This window comes from Trichechus manatus, unplaced genomic scaffold (genome assembly GCF_000243295.1).
Source record: "Trichechus manatus latirostris isolate Lorelei unplaced genomic scaffold, TriManLat1.0 scaffold00099, whole genome shotgun sequence".
Classification (NCBI taxonomy): domain Eukaryota; kingdom Metazoa; phylum Chordata; class Mammalia; order Sirenia; family Trichechidae; genus Trichechus; species Trichechus manatus.
The window spans coordinates 9,626,728-9,645,747 of record NW_004444035.1 but is presented as its reverse complement, the minus strand read 5'-3'; the positions used below and the strand labels follow the sequence as shown (position 1 = coordinate 9,645,747).

General features: G+C 38.8%; 1 protein-coding gene across 2 annotated transcripts in view; it reads right to left on the bottom strand.

Moving 5' to 3' along the window:
- Positions 1–19,020, bottom strand: part of LONRF1 (LON peptidase N-terminal domain and ring finger 1) — a 42,686-nt gene that overhangs the window by 10,917 nt on the left and 12,749 nt on the right. The window contains exons 2-10 of one of the 2 annotated variants that reach the window (XM_004382795.3): positions 17,794–17,912; positions 16,075–16,197; positions 12,385–12,534; positions 11,119–11,359; positions 10,928–11,024; positions 9,104–9,218; positions 5,104–5,225; positions 1,917–2,075; positions 1,640–1,802 (exon numbers count right to left, since the gene is read on the bottom strand). In XM_004382795.3, the coding sequence (XP_004382852.1) occupies positions 1,640–1,802; positions 1,917–2,075; positions 5,104–5,225; positions 9,104–9,218; positions 10,928–11,024; positions 11,119–11,359; positions 12,385–12,534; positions 16,075–16,197; positions 17,794–17,912 (1,289 nt within the window). Of the gene's footprint in view, positions 1–1,639; positions 1,803–1,916; positions 2,076–5,103; positions 5,226–9,091; positions 9,219–10,927; positions 11,025–11,118; positions 11,360–12,384; positions 12,535–16,074; positions 16,198–17,793; positions 17,913–19,020 lie in introns of both variants that reach the window. The other variant, XM_023737237.1, reaches the window with a different exon arrangement.

The following is a 19,020-nucleotide window of genomic DNA, read 5'->3' as shown; positions in this document are numbered from 1 at the left end:
AAAACGATAAAGATCATGGAAGAAAAAATGGGGGCAATGCTAGGAGCCCTAATACATGGCATAAACACAATATGAACCATAAGTAACAATGCACAAGCACCAGAAGAGAGACTAGATAAATTGGAGCTCCTAGAAATCAAACACTTACGCTCATCAAAAGACTTCACCAAAAGAGTAAAAAGACAACCTACCAACTGGTAAAAAATTCTTGGCTACAACAAATCCAATAAGCATCTAATCTCTAAAATCTATAAAATAGTACAAAACCTCAACAACAAAAAGACAAATAACCCAGTTAAAAAATGGGCAAAGGATATGAACAGGGACTTCGTCAAAGAAGATATTCAGGCGGCCAACAGATACATGAAGAAATGCTCACGATCATCAGCCATTAGAGAAATGCAGATCAAAACTACCATGAGATATCCTCTCACCCCAACAAGGCTAACATTAATTCAAAAAACACAAAATTGCCTTTAACATGATATTAATTGTACCACAGTGTCATTTATCTGGTACCTAAACTAACTGTGTATGGTAAATTATCGCTGTTGTTGTCCTGTGCCATTGAGCAGATTCAGACTCATGGTGACCATGTGTGTGTTACAAAGTAGAACTGCGCCACAGAGTTTTCTTGGCTGTAACGTGCAGTGGTTAAGCACTCTACTGCGAACCAGAAGGTCTGTGGTTCGAACCCAGCAGCCACTCCTCCGGAGAAAGACGTGGCGGTCTGCTTCTGTAGATTATAGCCTTGGAAACACTGTGGGGCAGCTCTACTCTGTCCTATAGGGCTGCTGTGAGTCAGGGGGGAATCAACTCGACGGCAATGGTTTGGTTTGGTTTTTGGTTAATGTTTACCAAAGCAGATCACTAGACCTTTTCTTCCACGGTGCTGTCGGGTGGGTTTGAACAACCAACCGTTCGGTTACTAGCTGAGTGCAAACCGTTAGCACCACCTAGGGTCTTTAGATGGTAAATCAGGGTCTGGAAACATCAAAAGCCCACAGTAACCCTACCCAGGAAAGGTATCACAACAGCTCTGTCCAGATGAGATATCCCATGTAAGTATACCGACATGGTGCTTTATATGTGATGCCCTAGAGTCTACACATGGTATCCAACTTTGTCTAGTTTATCTAAGACACAGGAACGATCTTCATATACAGACAATTCTTAGAGCATTTTCTATTATCTGTATACCAAATTTCTGATTACATTAGCTTTAACTACTAATAAATTCAATAAAACAAGGTAGGGATTAGCGGCTTTTCAAAACTCATGCTGTAAGTTCAGTTAAATTCATCTGCTGCTGTCAGGTATCTCCCATACTTAGACACACGTACATGCACACATACATATATATGTACACAAACATTCTAGGCACTGTGCTGGTTGTTGAGCCTGGAGAAACGAAGAGAATCTAGATTCTGGTCGCCCAAATTCTCTGGAGATGCACAATGATTTAAAAGCAAGGTAAGAAAAAGGTAAATTGGAGATGATTCTTCTAAGTGGCAGTGATGAGGGTATCTGATAGCAAGAACTGTTTCGTGTGTCTAGAAATTATTAGCCTGCATTCCTGGGACAATCCCTGGGAAAAAAAATCTACCAAAGCATCCAGGAAAAGAACATTTTTCAATACCTCAATATCTTCTAGGTATTCAATATCTGCAGTGCAATAGCCATCCTTCATTCCTCGTTTTAGAACTCTAAACCGCTTTCCTCCAACTGTATCGACCACAGACCTTCCATCAGGTAAGAAATGAACGTTTCTAATTTGTAGCATACAACCATAATCTGCAAAACTAAATGAAAAACTTTGATTAGCACTAAAGTTCAAGTACAGCCATGCAAATTCTTAACGATATTCAAAGAAAGTTCCAATATAAATAAGATGTCTAAGCACACAAAAAGCATACCTATTTTGTGTGTCACTGACACACATCCCAAACTGTTTTGTTCCAGTCTGTATACTTCTTCGAATCATCAATCTGTATCTTGGCTCAAATACATGAAGAGGGCAAGGCACAGTGGGGTAGGCCATAGTGCAAACAAATATTGGAACATTCTTGGTCAAGCTAAAGAAGAATAAAGGTTCATTATCATGTAACAGAACATACAACAAAAATGAGTGAAGTTTACAACAGTCGTGAATTAATGTAAAACAAACAAAAAATTAGTTCTAAATTAGGAGATCTTTTATTCTTGGCTAGAACGAGAATCACCACTTCCTTCAAACTAACGCTGATGCAATATTAACTCTTAATTTATGAGTGAATTTGAATTTTGAGATACCAAGTTTTCATACAGAGCTAGGCGCCTTTATGAGTCAAAAATTATTTGATTATAATTAATATTTCTATATTAAAAATCTGTTTAAAATATTTGTAGCACGCAGGGTTAAGTATCTTTTATCTATGAATCTTTCATTTACTCTCAGATTACAGTAAGAAAAAAGCTCTCACAATAGTCAGAAAACAAATAACCAGAAATTCTTAGGCATTAACAAATTTTCAAACACACTATTGAAAAAAGAGATAAAGTTTTTTCAAAGAACTAAAATGACATAACGTTTTTCATCACAAGACTGGCAAGGGTGACAGAGGAGGATAAAGGTAGCGCCCAGTTTTGGCAAAGGCAGGGGCGCAGTTTGAAACAATACAACTCTGCTACAAAAAAACCGGGTTATGTGCATTCAAAACACTTTTAAAATGTACATATCTTTTGAACCAAAAGGTTCATTTTTAAAAAATTCTACAAGTACTATTAGAACATTCGCTGCAGCACTGTGTATACTGCCAAAACTCAGAAGCAAAAAGAGGGGACTAATAAATTACGGCATATCCACAGAAAGGAGACTTGGTGGCGCGGCGGTTACAGTGATCGACTGCTAACTGAAAGGCTGGTGTTTCAAAACCACCAGCAGCTCCGTGGAAGAAAGATGTGGCAGTCTGCTTCTGTGCAGATTTATAGCCTTGGAAACCCTATGGGGTCTCTATAAGTTGGAATCAATTCGACGGCAGTGGGTTTTTTACATCCACAAAATGGAATACTTTGTTTCCATTAAAAAAATGATGCGTACCGATACTAACTTGAAAAAAAATGTATAGTAATGAGAAAAAAGTCGATAGAATAATATGAGTAATATGACCCCAACTTTGCTTACAATATATTTATATATATTAAAGGCTGGAAGTCATGTATGTCAGCATACCAAGGGGCACTCCCTTTGCCTTGCAGGATTATGGCTATTTTTCCACCGTTCATCTATATTTTCTAGTTTTCCTTCAAAATGACCATAAATTACTTATGCAAAAGTAATTTTTAATAAAAACATGTTCAAAAATACAAGTGTCAGTTCCTCTACTTTTTAAAATGTGTACTCTACCAGCACAGAGCACTCTGCTTAGGAAAATAACTGAAAAAGACCTCAGTATACCCATAAATCGGAGCCCTCGTGGCACAGTGGTTAACAGCTCAGCTGCTAACCTGAAGGTCTGCAGTTCGAGTCCACCAGCTGCTTCTTGGGAACCCTATAGGGCAGTTCTACTCTGTCCTATAGGGTCGCTAAAAATTGGAATTGACTCACGGCCACAGGTATATCTATGAATTGGAGCCCTGGTGGTGCTGTAGTTAAGAGCTCAGCTGCCAACCAAAAGGTCACAGTTCGAATCCACCAGCTGCTCCTTGGAAACCCTATGGGGCAGTTCTACTCTGTCCTGTGGGGTTACTACAAGTTGGAATCGACTTGACGGCATACAATAACAACAACATACCTATGATTTAGAAAAACTTGTGCCACTGGATGAGCTACCCTTATAGTCTAAAAACAATAATAACCACCAAGTGAGTAAACAGCAAGAATCTCTCTTCCAGCTCTCTTCACGTTACTTCTCCATCTGCCACTGGCTTACACCACCCTTCTATGGACAACCAGGTGGCTCCACCGTTCAGGATTTCAAAAGTTTACCTGTGGCTTTCTTAGATCTAACTTTTTTCAGTGTGGAGCAAAAAGGTTCATCATCTGTACACCAGAGTATTTTCTAATAAGCATTTTACATAAAATGACATGATGAAATGTCAATTCTGCAGGAAGACACACTAATGTCAATGTCTGTGGAAGAAAGGAGGGAGATCTTTCTCTTACCGAAGGCCGCTGGCCACAGAGGGCATCTGAGGGGCACATATTGAAAAAGAAAGGCCGGGAGTTACAATGAATTTTTTCTTAGGAACTGAGAATTAGAAAATGTTCCATTTACATTTTGAAAGATAATAGAAACAAAAAGTTGATAAAAACAGCACATAAAAATTAGGATTTTTTTTTTAATGTATCCCATTAAAAGAAAGTGAAAGAAAGAATTAAGAAATTAAAAACCTAAGAAAGAAGTTAAGAGAGACCCAATGGACTGAAGAGAGACGGAAAGACAGAAAGGGAGAAGAGAGTGCAAGAGAGAAACAAGTACAGAGCAAACAAACCCAGGTCCAACCTACGCAGCCCCTGTTAGCCGTCACGCCCTCTTGGTAAACCCCGGTGTTACCTCGTACTGACTCAGGTTTTCATCTTCCTAACTAATACTAACTTCATCCCACTACCAGTCAACATTTTCATTAACTGAAGATTTAAACACCCCCATCACCCCTTCCAACTTCAGTCTCAGGCTTCAAGGTCCCACCTGCCTCCACTCTCTACGTGGCTAAAAATCCCCTGCCAGTCCAAGCCCTTTACCCTCACCTGTCCTGGTCCATTTACCTGCCCTGCCATGATACCTGAGGGATGCTCACATGACTATTTCTCGCTTTGCCTCTCCATTCCCAGTTCTGCTGCCTGGTATCACGGCAGGAAATTCCTCCCCCACACAAATAAAAGACTGCTTCAGCCCACGGAGCTGAATCAATAATTCCCTACGGAACACCTGGATGTTACCAAATGAACGTTAAAAAAATTCCATCACTTGACAACAGGAGAAACGGACCAATGCTTGCTAAAAACGTGCCTTTGACTAGACGGAGTGGAACTACAGATCGGATCCAGGCTGGAGAAGGCGTCCTCCATTTTAAAGAGTGGTAGTTCAGAATTCGTGTTAATTTTTATGAGAAGAAACTTACTGCGATAGTTCAGCGGTTTCTTCATCGTATATTTTTTTTCTCTCAGACAGCTCATCAGGCAGATACTTCACTATTAATTCTTCCAACAGCTGTGTGACACAGAACCTTCTATCTGCCAGATACTAAAAGACAATATCATTTTACAATCCAGTCATTTTTTTCCCTACGGTATAAAACAGGCAAAACAGGTGAACTGAAAATAGTAAAGCCTTTATTACATATTTGTACAGTTGATTCTGAATTGTTCTCATCAGTAAGGGGAACCATTACAATGGACGGTGCTAAACAGGTGAACCTGTCCGAGGCTTTGCTCAAGGGCGTTGAAGACATACCTGGTCGCAACGTGAGCCAAGCACAGTACAGACCGTTCTCTTGCTATGATCACCAACCCTTTATTAGCAGCAATTACCTCTGTCCCTGCCATCTCCCACATCAAAGGCCAATTTCCATCTGACAGCACTTGGGTACCTGAAACTACCATTCTAACTGAAAAACAGGAATTCGATAAGGAAGAAAGAAAGGAATCCATTTTGCCTTATTTAAGTAAAGCAAAGCTATTCTCTTTCCTTTGTTCTCAATTTCAGTGGCAAAGTCTTCTGATAATTTTTCTTTCAGATCTTGTTTGTTACCACTGTCGCTCCACTGTCACTGAAACCCTTCTATCAAGAGTTGGTTGTTCCTAGGTGACCCGTCCCCCTACTGTACACCAAACGGCACATCCGCACCGCTCCGAGTGCTGCTCGAAGAAGTGCTGCCCTCACACATTTGTGTCATTCCTTCCTCCAACTGCTAAAAGCCACCCACTTGCTCACCCCTGCCCATGAAAAGCCTATTTGTCCTTCAAGGTCTGGCTCAAAGTTTACCTTTTAATAGAGCGCTCCTTAATTATTTTTCCAGCTCCCTAAAGGGCCACAGGGAGCCCTGGTGGTACAGTAGTTAAGAACTGGGCTGCAAACCGAAAGGTCAGCAGTTCAAATCCACCAGCTGCTCCTTGGAAACCCTATGGGGCAGTTCTACTCTGTCTTACAGGGTTACTATGAGTCAGAATTGACCGGATGAAAATGGATTTTGGAGCCCTGGTGGTGCAGCAGTTAAAAGCTCAGTTGCTAACCAAAAGGTCGGCAGTTCAACTTCACCAGCAGCTCCTTGGAAACCCTATGGGGCAGTTCTACTCTGTCCTATAGGGTCGTATGAGTCAGAATCAACTCCATAGCAACAGGTTTGGTAAAGTGTCATAGCATTTACTGTCTGTGCCACCAAAAAGGCACTCACCATACCGTGCGCTGAATTACAGGGACGGGGATACACCATAGCTCTACCATCCAACTGAAAATCGCTTAGGGCCAGGACAGATCAGAACATGCACACACAACTCTGGACAAAGGAAATGCCCGATAAGTATTAATAAAAGTAATAAGGAGAAGCTCTTGAGAAGCAATCACAGGACAAAAGCAAGAGAAGCTATCCTGCAATCTGTAGAATGGGTACAAGTCAGGGTTTGTCCTTGCCCAGTGAAGAATAGATTAGGAAATGGACAAGTGCGGAATCTGACTACAGTACTGCTTTTCAAACTATAGCATGAATGAGTGTGTTAAAATAGACTGCTGAGGTCCACCCCAGAGTTTCTGCTTTTGTGGGTCTGGAGAGGGGTCGGAGAATGTGTATTTCTAACAAGTTCCCAGGTGACACGGACGTTGCTTGTCAGGAGAACACACTTTGAGAACCACTGGGCTATACAGTGGAGAGGGTGCCCTTGAGCAGATAATCTGTGCACAGATAAGAGTTCTTTATAAAATTATCAAATTGCAGACATTAAGAAAGCAGTCCCATTAGCATTTTCTTTTTAATAAAGGTGTTTTAAAATTTAATATCCATGTGTTAAATATGGGGAAACAGAACCTCTTTTACATTGCTGATGGGAATATAAATTTGTGCATCTGAGCGGGGGAGAGGGCAGGCAATTTGGCAATTGGTTTTAAGAGTCTTGTAAATACATGGCCTTTGATCCAGCAATTCACTTCCCAGGAATTTATCCTAAGGAAATGGTCAAAGATAGAGCAATCATTAATTTAAAATGATGTTCACGAAGGCACTGTATATAAAAGAGACCAAAGTAACTCACATACCAAACAACAGGGAATGTCCAATCATTGGAATATTATGCAGCTATGACAACTGTTTTTAAGATACATTAAATGAAAAAATGAGAAAAATAAGTAGAAAAAGTATAAAACTGTATGTAGAGCAACCAATTTTATTTTTAAAATTATAAATACTTATATTTTTACCAATTACAAATACTTATATTTTTACAAATTATATTACAGTAAAACCTGGGAAAGCCGGAACCTGTGTAAGGTGGAAGCCTGTCAGAGAAGGAAAACTCAAATATTTTCCACCAAAACAAGTGACAGAAAAGTGGTAAGGCTGCACCCGGTCAAAAGCGGAAAACTCGCAAGATCCGGAAAAACAAGGCAGTCCCATCGAGTTCTGGCTCTCACAGGTTTCACTGTGTCTGGTGTGTTTTCAAAGTTGGGACACAGGATAAACTTATTTTTCAACAGCGTGTTAGTTAACTTTTCAAATAATACGCTTAACATATTTTTCTTCAAACTCCAAACATTTTTAAGATGACATAGCTCTAAATTGAAAGCAATGGATCCTAATTGTTAATCTGGAGGAAAAAAAGCAAGATAAATATATTAGAGAACATCTAAAATGTCCGAAACAGGAAAAACAGTGCATTTAAAGTACTTCACCTAAAAACACTAGGCATGTTCAAAAATATAACTAAAAAACTCTACGAGTAAGTTCGACTCATGTTTCCTATCTTTGTGAACATTCTATAAATGGTTTTACATTTTATACATTGTAAGACAGCAAATGTAACAGTACACATAAGCTATTATAACACCCCTGCAGAACAGTTTTCTATATAGGAAATAACTCCATGCGGATCCAATAATAAAATGGGTTTATTTATTTTTTATTCATATTTGGAACACATTTTTTTTCTTTAAATAACCCTGTCATCGGTTTCCCTAGCCAAAGCTTCCACTGTGTTGCAGCTCAGAAGTGTAAGGCTTTAGCCTCACTCCAACTGATCCCCAGTCCCTCAAACTCACTCCAGCTAATGCCCAGTCCCTCAAACTCACTCCAGCTGATCCCCAGCCGCTCAAAACTCACTCCAGCTGATCCCCAGTCACTCAAATTCACTCCAGCTGATGCCCAGTCCCTCAGACTCACTCTAGCTGATCCCCAGTCATTCAAGCATGACTGATAGGCTGCTGTCCTGCCAACAGTTACAGGAGACACCCACCTGAGATCTACATAGTTTTCTACTATGGGTTATTAGCACTGATCATCACTAGAAGGTTGTGGGAAGCTATGCCTCCCTCTCTTCTTCCCAGTCGACCATGTTGTAGAGCTGTGCTTCCCCATGTGATAGCTGCCAGCCACATATGGCTGCTTAAGTTTAATTAAAATTAAATAAAATTTACAATGCAGTTCCTCAGTCACATTAGCCACCTTCCAAGTGTTTCACAGCCACTCCTGGCTAGTGACTACCATATTGGACAGCACAGATATAGAGCATTTCTATCAATGCAGAAAGTTCTATTGGATAGCGCTGTTCTAGAAGTTACAGGGGATGAAACAAGCTCAAATCAGGCCTCTTACTGGGCGGTGGGGCATGGCACTTGGGTTTCCCCAGTACCACCATCATTAAAATTGAACATAGCCCTGACCAGGGACCCGACCATACCCCACCTTTTTTTAACTAAGTACCTGGGGCTTGGTCTCCAGAACTTCTCTTTTTACCCCAACCCCTCTTCTCTCAGTTTTCTACACAACCCTAGAATGTGGGTAATAAAATATTATCCTTTTTTGTCACTTGGCGTATATAATGCAATTCATTTTTAACATGATAATGACCGTTATCATGACTGAACCATGTTGCCAAATTTAAGACCAATAAACAGATACATACGCAAATATTTACCTCTTTTAAGCTTTCCTTGCAAAGCGGACAATATGGTGTATGGTCTAAACAACGCTCAAGACAGTTCTTACAGAATGAATGTCCACAAGGGGTTGTTACTGGCTCAAAAAACAACCTGAAATCAACCAAAATACATATTAGTTTTTACATCCAACTATCCCTTGGACAAGTGGGTACAAACTAATAATGGAACCATAACACTAATCTCTTTTTCGATGAGGAAGGAAGAGGGCCCAGCAGGCAGGATAGGATGGAACGGGCAGTGATAAATGCAATTAGACCCTCCTGAACTTCTTAAAAGTTCTCCATCAACGGTGGTCCCCTGCCAAGGGCTCAGAGCTGTGCTAACTAACCGGTCACATAGGGCTAAGCACTTGAAACATAGCTAGTCAAACTGAGAGATGTGCATGCAGTGTTATGTGAAATGCACACCAGATTTCAAAGACTTAGTACAAAATAAATAATGTAAAATGTATCATTACTAATAGACTTACTATATAAAATTCACTGATATGAATAATTTAATAAATACCACAGTTGAACCCTAAATAATAATCCTTAATATTATACAGTAAAACATGGAAAGGCTGGAACCCATGTAGGGTGTGGAAAACTCAAGTATTTTCCACTAAATGGAGTGACAGAAAGGAGCCCTGGTGGCACAATGGGTAAGAGCTCAGGCTGCTAAGCAAAAGGTCAGTAGTTCGAATCCACCAGCCACGCTTTGGAAACCTTATGGGGCAGTTCTACTCTGTCCTCCAGGGTCGCCGTGAGTCAGAACTGACTCAGTGGCAACAGGTTTAGAGCGACAGAAAAGTCGTAAGACCGCACCCTGTAAAAGGCAGAGAAGTTGCGAGACTCATAAAAACAAGGCCGTCCCGTCAAGTTCTAGCTCTCACAGGTTTCCGCGTATAAAACTCAAACAATGCATAAGAAGGAATTTTTACTGACATTATAATTATTTCCTGATGCTTCTGAATCCTAGAAATACTGTTAGATGTATGAGGTATGTTAGAAATTGCCTGGTCTAATCCCCTCCCCTCTGAGGCTCAGAGGTGAAGCACAGTCTCAGAGGTGAAGCACAGCCTGTCACTGCCTGACGAGTGCGGTGACCACAGGGCCCTGGCTCGGCAGGCAGTGTTCCTTTGACTCTACCAACCACAATTCACGGAACTGAAAGTGTTCTTGTGAAAACGGCAGTCTAAACAGTCTGCAAAATGGAAATCCTTATCCAATAGTACTTAAAAATGCTTTTATGGTTAAAATATATAAACAAGATAGAACCATATACACACATCATTTTCTTACCTACAGATCTATCTAAGCTTAATAATACCTACAGCTTTTATAAACCAAAAAAAAAAAACTGTTGCTGTTGAGTCAATTCTGACTCACAGCAACTCTATAGGACAGAGTAGAACTGCTCCAGAGGGTTTACAAGGAATGGCTGGTGGATGTGAACTGCCGACCTTTTGGTTAGCAGTCAAGCTCTTAACCACTGTGCCACCAGGTACTATAATAGCTTTTACAGTACTTTACAATTTCCCAGCTTCTTTTTGTACTTAAGCCATTAGATTCTCACAACACTGTGATGTAGGCTATGCAAATACTAATCCTACTTTCTAGATAAGGAAAACTGAGATTCAGAGAGAATGTAATTTGCCCAAGGTGTGAAAGGGCAGACCTAGGGCTAAAATTCATGTCTTTTGATTTTTAGCCCAGTATTCTATTACATTAAGCTGCCTATTATTGCCTTTATCTATCGTTGTATCTTATTGACATTAATATATAATATTCACCTTTTATAAAATTTTACAGACTTACCTCATGCAGAGGGAGCACTCAAAATCTGAGACATCTATTAATTCTTCTGGGATGTCACCACAAACGAAGGATAATGTACAGACGTCGCTAGGTGGTTCTGTGAAAACAGTATTTTCTTCGTTAGGAAAAAAATTAAAGGTCATTCTGAGTAAATAAATGTATTTTGTACAGAAGCACAGGGAAACTTTTACCTCCTTGTTTTTTAAGCTTATTTCTTCCATCTTCATTTACAATCACATCCTGTTCTAAAAGGGACAATTTTCTCTTCAGCAGAGCGCCTTTTTCTGGAACTGAGAGGAAAGGTTCTGAGGAAACTCTTTTCAAACAATCCTCTCTGGCAGGCATTTCTGTTGAATTGATAGCCTGTGCTGACTGAGCACGGTTTAAGCCTCCTTTGACAGGTTCTGAAGTGGCCTCGGGAACGGCTTCATTCTACAGAAGTACAATACACAAAAGTAACTATACGTCTCTGTTGTGTGCCAGGGAGTCCATTCAGACTCACAGCAACCCTGTCCTTTAAATAACAGAATACTGCTCTCACCAGCAACCAAACGGAAGTGAAATTTCAATGCCTTATAATGTTCATTTTAACAGGCCTCCATTTTAATTCTAAAACTCTGGCAAGTAAATGGTTTTGCCAGCACTTATACAGCACCAGATATCAAGGTGACTTATTTTGGGACTTAAGCAATCATGTTAAGATAGTTGCTCCTACCTGAGAAAGCTAAAAAAAAAACACAATGCTCTATAAATTCTAAGTGTTCTGGCATTCAGGTGACCTAAAATTGTGATTAATGAGCAAATATTTTACACAAAAGATTGTACTGTAAAATAAAAGGCTACGGACAAAATTATATTAAGACAATGCTAAATAGGTTAAAGGAATCCTCGGTAAGGCAAATGGTTAATGCACTCAGCTGCTAACCAAAAAGATGGATGTTCAAGTCTACTCAGAGGTACCTTGGAATAAAGAGCTGGGGATTTACTTCTGAAAAATCAGCCACTGAAAACCCTATGGAGCACAGTTCTACTCTGACACACACAGGGTTGCCAGGGGTCTGAATCAACTCCATAGCAACTGGTTAAATAGGTTAAAAACCCAAGTTCTAGTACAGACAGACCCCGACTGATGATGGGGTTCCATTTCAATGACTCCGTTGTCAGTCAGTTCTGATATAAGTCAAATACCTCATTTTTTTTAGTTTTCATTATTATTACCTTTTATTATCAGTGTCTTTACAAATCATAACATTGAACATCTGCGAATGATAACATCAGCAAATTACACGTTGTAAAACTGTACGCAGTACAAATTACTAATGCCAAGATGCCACTCGTCATAACTCAAATACGTCTTAAGTCGGGGACTGCCTGTACTTGAAATCAGGAAAGTGAACACCTTAATTTGTAAAGAAATAGATATGCTAAACCCGTGATCATCTCTTCTCATCCCTTACCTGCTCTGGGCTAAGCTCACTAGGAGAATGAGATTCCTCCATTACTGAAGGGAAACCAAAGGCTTTGTTTTTAGCAGATGGTAATGAACTCCAGGAAGATTCCTTCAGGCCTTCTTTTACGTTTTCAGGGGATAATAAATCACACAAAATCTGTAAGAGAAAAATTATAAAAGAAACATAAAATATTTGGTTCAGGATAACTGAATCTAAATTTACCTAATATTTAAGAATCTTTAGAAACGTTGTAGTAGACGTTATTTTTAATGGGCGAGGGAAGAACAGGTTAGGTAACACAATGAATAGAACTAAATGCCAGACTGATGGAAAAAATCTTTAAAAAACAAGACTCACCTGGTGGTTGCCAGAGACCAGAGAGAGACTACCAGACTCAATAGGGACAAATCACCTCAAGGAAATGATTTAAACTTTGAAAGGAGGGCACGGGCAGTAGTTAGACTGGCAGCCGGAGAAGGTACCCCAGGTAAAGGGTGACCTTTTAATATGATGATTGTAAAAAAAAAGAAAAAAGAAAAAAAAAAAGAGCTCTTCAGAGATGCAGAAAACACATACCTTTGTCAAATAATTCATGGTTTACACCAACGGTACATGGGTTGTACTTGGACGTGTTTATGTGAACTAAAGAACTTGGGCCTCTAACTAAAAATCACTAAAATCTTTAAAATTCCCCGTAAATACAGTTGTCCTCACAGAACAATTAGCCTGCTGGGGCATCAGTACAACCCAGCAATTGACTGGGAGACTAAAGGGCACTTGCCTTCCTAACAGCTGCTAAATAAACATGGAGACAGTTGCAGCATGAAAACTTCTGGGTGCTTATATCAGGAATAGTAGCCCTGCTGGCGTAGTGGTTAAGAGCCATGGCTGCTAACCAAAAGGTCAGCAGTTCAAATCCACTAGCTGCTCCTTGGAAGCCCTATGGGGCAGTTCTACCCTGTCCTATAGGGTCTGTATGAGTTGGAATTGACTCAATGGCAACGGGTTTGGTTTGGGCTTTGTATCAGGAATACACCTAAAACTTTGTGAGAAAAAAAAAAATGGCATGTTAAGATAGGGAAAGAACCTGGTTAGAAGGAAATGTGAGGGATTCTGATTTTTTGGGGTTGTCAAACAAGCTGTATTTATATGTACAGCAGAACATTTTTTAAAATGTAAATTTGGAGATTCCATTTTTTCATTTGATCTATCACTCAAATACACAAAACTTGGAGTAATGCTGATTCATTGCAAGGAAATAAATTCAATGTAAATGAAAGTGTGCATTCCTGCCAGGTGTTCAATCAGTACCCTATCAATGAACAAAGATTTAAAATCTGTGTATGTTTTTATATTTCCTCTGGTTAAAAAAAAAAAATAAGTATTAAACACACACCTACCCTATAACCTAGCAACTCAACTTCACTCCTAGGTATTTGCCAAAAAGATATAAAAATGTATGTCCATAAAATAACTTCTATGGGAATGTTCATAGAAGTTTTCTTCGTAACAGTAAAAATCTGTAAACAACCCAAATGAAAATCACTTGTGATTTATCTGCTAATTGTGAACACCATAAATTGTGGGATGTTCATACAATGGAATATTGAGTCAACAACAAAAAAGAAAAAAAAATTACTGGATGTACCTCAAAAAATATTATGTTGCACCAAAAAAAAAAAAAAAAAAAAAAGCCAGACACGAAAAAGTACATACTGCATAATTCCATTAACGTGAGGTTCTAGAATAGGCAAAACTACTTTATTGTGATAGAAGCCAGAATAGTAGTTTCCTCTGGGAGTGGGGGTGGGGAATTTACAGGAAAGGAGCATGAGGGAACTTTCCAGGGGATGGAAATGTTCTATGTCTTGATTGGGATGCCGTTACACGGGTGTATACATTTCCCAAAACTCATTCAACTGTAAAATCTATACATTTAATTGTTTGTAAATTATATCACAATTTATAAAAAGTACACTGCATCCACCTGACCTTAACTACCCAACAAACAAATAATTGACAGAAATGTACGGATGTCCAGGAACATGGGAAATGCAAAATTATAAGCTCTTAAAAATTTGCCGTTTACCAGGAAGATCACACTGACAAACATGGAACAGTTATAAAACACACAACAGTAAGCAATTTATTTTAAATCAGTGGGCTAGAATGTACAGGCATGCATCGCTTAGTGTCCACGATACGTTACGTGATTTGGACATTGTGTGAACACCGTATTATATACAGGTAGTCACCGGATTACGAATGAGTTCCATTCCTAAGTCTGTTTTTAAGTCAATTTTGTATGTAAGTTGGAACAGTTAGGTATGGTTCATATCTAACATCACTTAGTCAGATGTCTGTCTTAGTATACAGTATAGAATGTACCTTTCTATGCATAAAAAACAATAAAGAAACACTTCCAGATATACTAAAACACCTTTAACATAACAATAATGTGCATTGCAAAGTTGTGTCCATTTGTTATTACAAACCATTGTATGTACCTCAAATTTTTAACGTAATAGTCTTTACGGGGGTTGGGATCGTAGATGTATACGCAGTTGGACGTTGCCCGAACGGACATTATTCGGCACGTGACTGTATATGTAAACACACCTCATAGAGGACGTATCAGTGTTGGCTGGATTCATAAGGGAGTTGAAACCTGAGCAAAATCTCAAAATTCTCATACTTCAGGGTACATAAGGATCACCTGGGGTGCTTGCTAAACTATGTACCAGTTCCAGAGAGTCTCATTCCAAAGGACTGTGGTATGTCTAACTCATACCCCAAGTGATTCTGATATGGAAGTCAAAGAGCCACACTGTAAAAAACACTACAAAGGTGACAAATAACATGGCATGTTTCAAGGGTAAAGAGGAGAGCATCACGACTATGGCCCCGAATTTGTATTACAGTAGATTTTCCCAAAGGGTGACCCTATATGACAGAGTAGAATTGCCCCATAGGATTTCCAAGGAGCAGCTGGTGGATTCAAACTAGCGACCTTTTGGTCAGCAGCTGTAGCTCTTAACCACTGTGCCACCAGGGCTCTTCAAAGACACTGGTCACCCAGATACTCTGTGAATAGGTTTGAGAAAAGCTGGATGCTATTTTCATGCTGGCATATAAAAACACTGCGAAGTTCTGAAGAAGCCTGTTTAACCTGGTTTAACTCAATGTTTCCTAAAGTCATTTAAGACCAGACAGCCTTCCCCCCTCCCCTTATTGACACCTACTACCCACACCATAGAACAAACTCTGGAAAGTAATGTATGGAGTAGTGAGAAAACATAAGGTTAAATAAGTTAACTGGGGCAATACCACCGGTAACCACGGAAAGCAAGCAAAGTTTCCACTCGAAGTGAAAGGCAAAAAGCAGGCCAAAAAAGATTCCTGAGCAGAAATATCATGACAGCAATGTTTCCTTAAAGACACCTAGTCTGGCTCAGATTGAACAAATTATTAGCGAACTTCTAAATTTTACTAAGCAAAACTGTTGCATTTAAATATCTATGAATGAAATGTTTTGATTTCAGAAGAATTCAAGATGCTTAAGTATATGAAACTGAAACTCACATGTCAAATTGCTTCTTCTGATTTATGCACTTCTTACGCTTTTCTGATTAGCATTTGTAAAAAGACCTGTGTCTCAGCCCTGCCTTGAACTATTACAGTTTGTAAACAGATTACCTTTTCTACTTCTAGCTTTGCAGGTGCAAAATCTTCATCCAGGGCTAAGCACTGAAGAAACAGTTGTAAGGCATCGCCTAGAAAACCAGCATCGTGGAGTACTTTTCCCTTCCTGAAGTAGACCTTCAACAAAAGCACGTGAACACAACCTTTATTGATAGAACTGTTTTGGAAAATATCAGTAGCAAGTAAAGAAAAACATGATCTGCTCAGAAATGCTGATTTTGAAACTCAGAATGACTCTGAGGAACTGAAAGCTTTGAAAGGTATATCCACGCACTGGCCTCAAGGCCCAGACAGTGACTCAGCCAAAGTTTCACAGCAAGTCAGAGCCGGGAAAGACCAGAAATACCATATTCCCTCATCTTTAAGATATCACTGGTTGAAAGATGATTGATTCAGTAACAGCTGTTTGGGGGAAAAGGAAATAATATATAAAATGCATGTGGACTTTAAGATACATCAAGATTAAAGAAACATCAAAATGTGAAAAACCATTCGTCTTAGTATCAAGGCAATATGGTAAACATCCTCCAGATTATCAGGGAGGCATGTCTGCCTATGCTATTTTTTAAGGAAGTCCTTACAGCTATGACACTTTTCATTTTTATATTTCTGTAGCCTGTCTTTTCCTTTTCTCCTTCATGACATGAGTTCAGTTATAACAAAAATTGGTACCCTACTAATTATCTTTGGTAAACCTGAAATTCAATTTGTGAGTCAGTCCACAATCTTGAAACAAAGTGTCCACTACTAAGCTTTCGATGTGCCTTGCTTGTGTGATTAGAATGAAACAGGTTTTGTAAGCATTAGTGTTAAATAATATCAGAGGACTCTAAGAACATTCTAGTCAAACATAATTCAGTTTTTTTTAGCTACCTTGCAAATGGCTGGAAAAAACTACATTCCAATTACATCACTTCAGTCCAAAGGACTCCCTCCTTTTTTAAACATCTTCCAAGTTTTAAAGCTATCCATACAGACTATCTGTCGTCTTATTCTGAGTATATATTTGCTTGGTACTAACCAGTCATGCCATCATGGATTTTCTTTATTAATGTATAACTTTTAGAGCATCCTATGTTGTCCTAAGGCGTTTTGAAAGGAGGAAAAAAAAAAAAAAAGTCCAAGAAAAGAGTAACTTCCAGCTTGAAGAGCATATATGAGGAAAGGGACAACTTTGCCTTGACAATTTGATAAAAAGGAAAATTAATAAACTGGTTGTTAATTAATAAGCTTAATGTCTCAAATCTTCTTTAAAACCATGTGGGCAAGGCAACCTCCTTTGCCCCATCTACTGTGTGAAATCACTGCCTAATCACCTGATTCCATGATAATGCCTCGTTTTCCAGCCTCAAGAGTCTCTTCTGTTTCCACTAACGAACCTCCTTGTTCAAAGAAACCCAATTTGGATTCAGCTTTACAATATGGCAGGTTGTTTGCTATCGACACAGAAATTTTGTCTACAAAGTCTCTACTTTTTTTCTGTTCTTTGAATTCAGTTTTTTCTTTACTTATGAAACAAAAGACTTCTTATAATTTAAAAAAAATTGTCAAAAGACGTTCATCCGCTCAAAACATCGACCCTAAAATTTCTAGAACTCCATATATTTAAAGAGTTAACCAAACCATTTTGCTAAAACTTATACCCATCATTGAATGCATGTTTCCTATAGTTGAAATTTTAAGGTTTATTCAAGTACAAAATAGTAATTTTACCTCAGGCCAGTTTGGAAGTTGAGAGAGAACTGCGTTTAAATCTTCCATGGCTGCTTTAAACTCTTGGAGACCAGCATATGATTCAGCTCTGTAAATTTTCAGAGTCAAGTCGCAGGGCTCTGAAATAGGTATTTTATAATCATTTTATTATTTTTTTAAAATTATTATATCATCCACAAAACAGATCAGACTAGACTGAGAAATGACTCAGTGATCCCACAGTCAATAACCACCACACTAATGGTGTGTACTGGTGCAACCCAGTTTCCACGCTGAATCTTATCTAGAAATTATTAGTATATCAAATCATTGTAAGTAGATTGTGTAAACACTGTAGTGGAAGAAATTATTTCTTTTAAGAATACTGGAAATATTTTTATAATACAAATAATCACCCTTAATAAAACTTGTTTTCTTAAAATAGGGCATTCCACAAAAATTTGAAAGGCATGTGTCTTTGATGTTTCTCAAGTTTGCCTTTTTATAGTAAATCTTATTTACACCCTAATGCCTAAATCCTCACGGAATTCCCATAGTGACTAGGAACCGATCAAGGATCAAGGGTGTTAAGTAGTTCTGATTCTGAAGGAAATAGGCTGGTAAGAGTCAGCCTTCAAGAGGTCAAAATTTTAATTTCTGCCACTATCAAGAATGGTATAGGGCCACCTCAAATTAAAACATTTGATTTCATTATTCCTAAGGAAAAAGGCTTTGTTGATAATTTCACTAGCCTCTATGTGTCTACTTGAAAAACCAAATATCAAATGGCATTCAGGATTTCAGACACAGCTGGTTCACCTGTGATACTATAATCAATCACTATAGGAGATTAAATAGATTCTAAAACTGAAGTCTAAGCAAGGTATACTTTAAGTCTATCTATAGGCAATATATGATACAGTGGTTAAGAGTTACGGCTGCTAACCACATCCTGGCAGTTCGAATCCACCAGCCGCTCCTTAGAAACCCTATGGGGCAGTTCTACTCTGTCCCATAGGGTTGCTATGAGTCGGAATCCACTTGACAGCAACAGGTTTTTATAGGCAGTATTAACTTGACTCTTTTTTTAAAAGTTATTCATCTTTGAAACTTTCAGAAATATATGCTTAGAAGATAAAGCGGACTGAATTTCTAGGTGTACTGCTAAAAAAGGTATTCACTAGGAGAAGGACATAAAGATCCAAACTGCCTCTTTAAAAATATATATATTTAATAAAACTCTTCAGA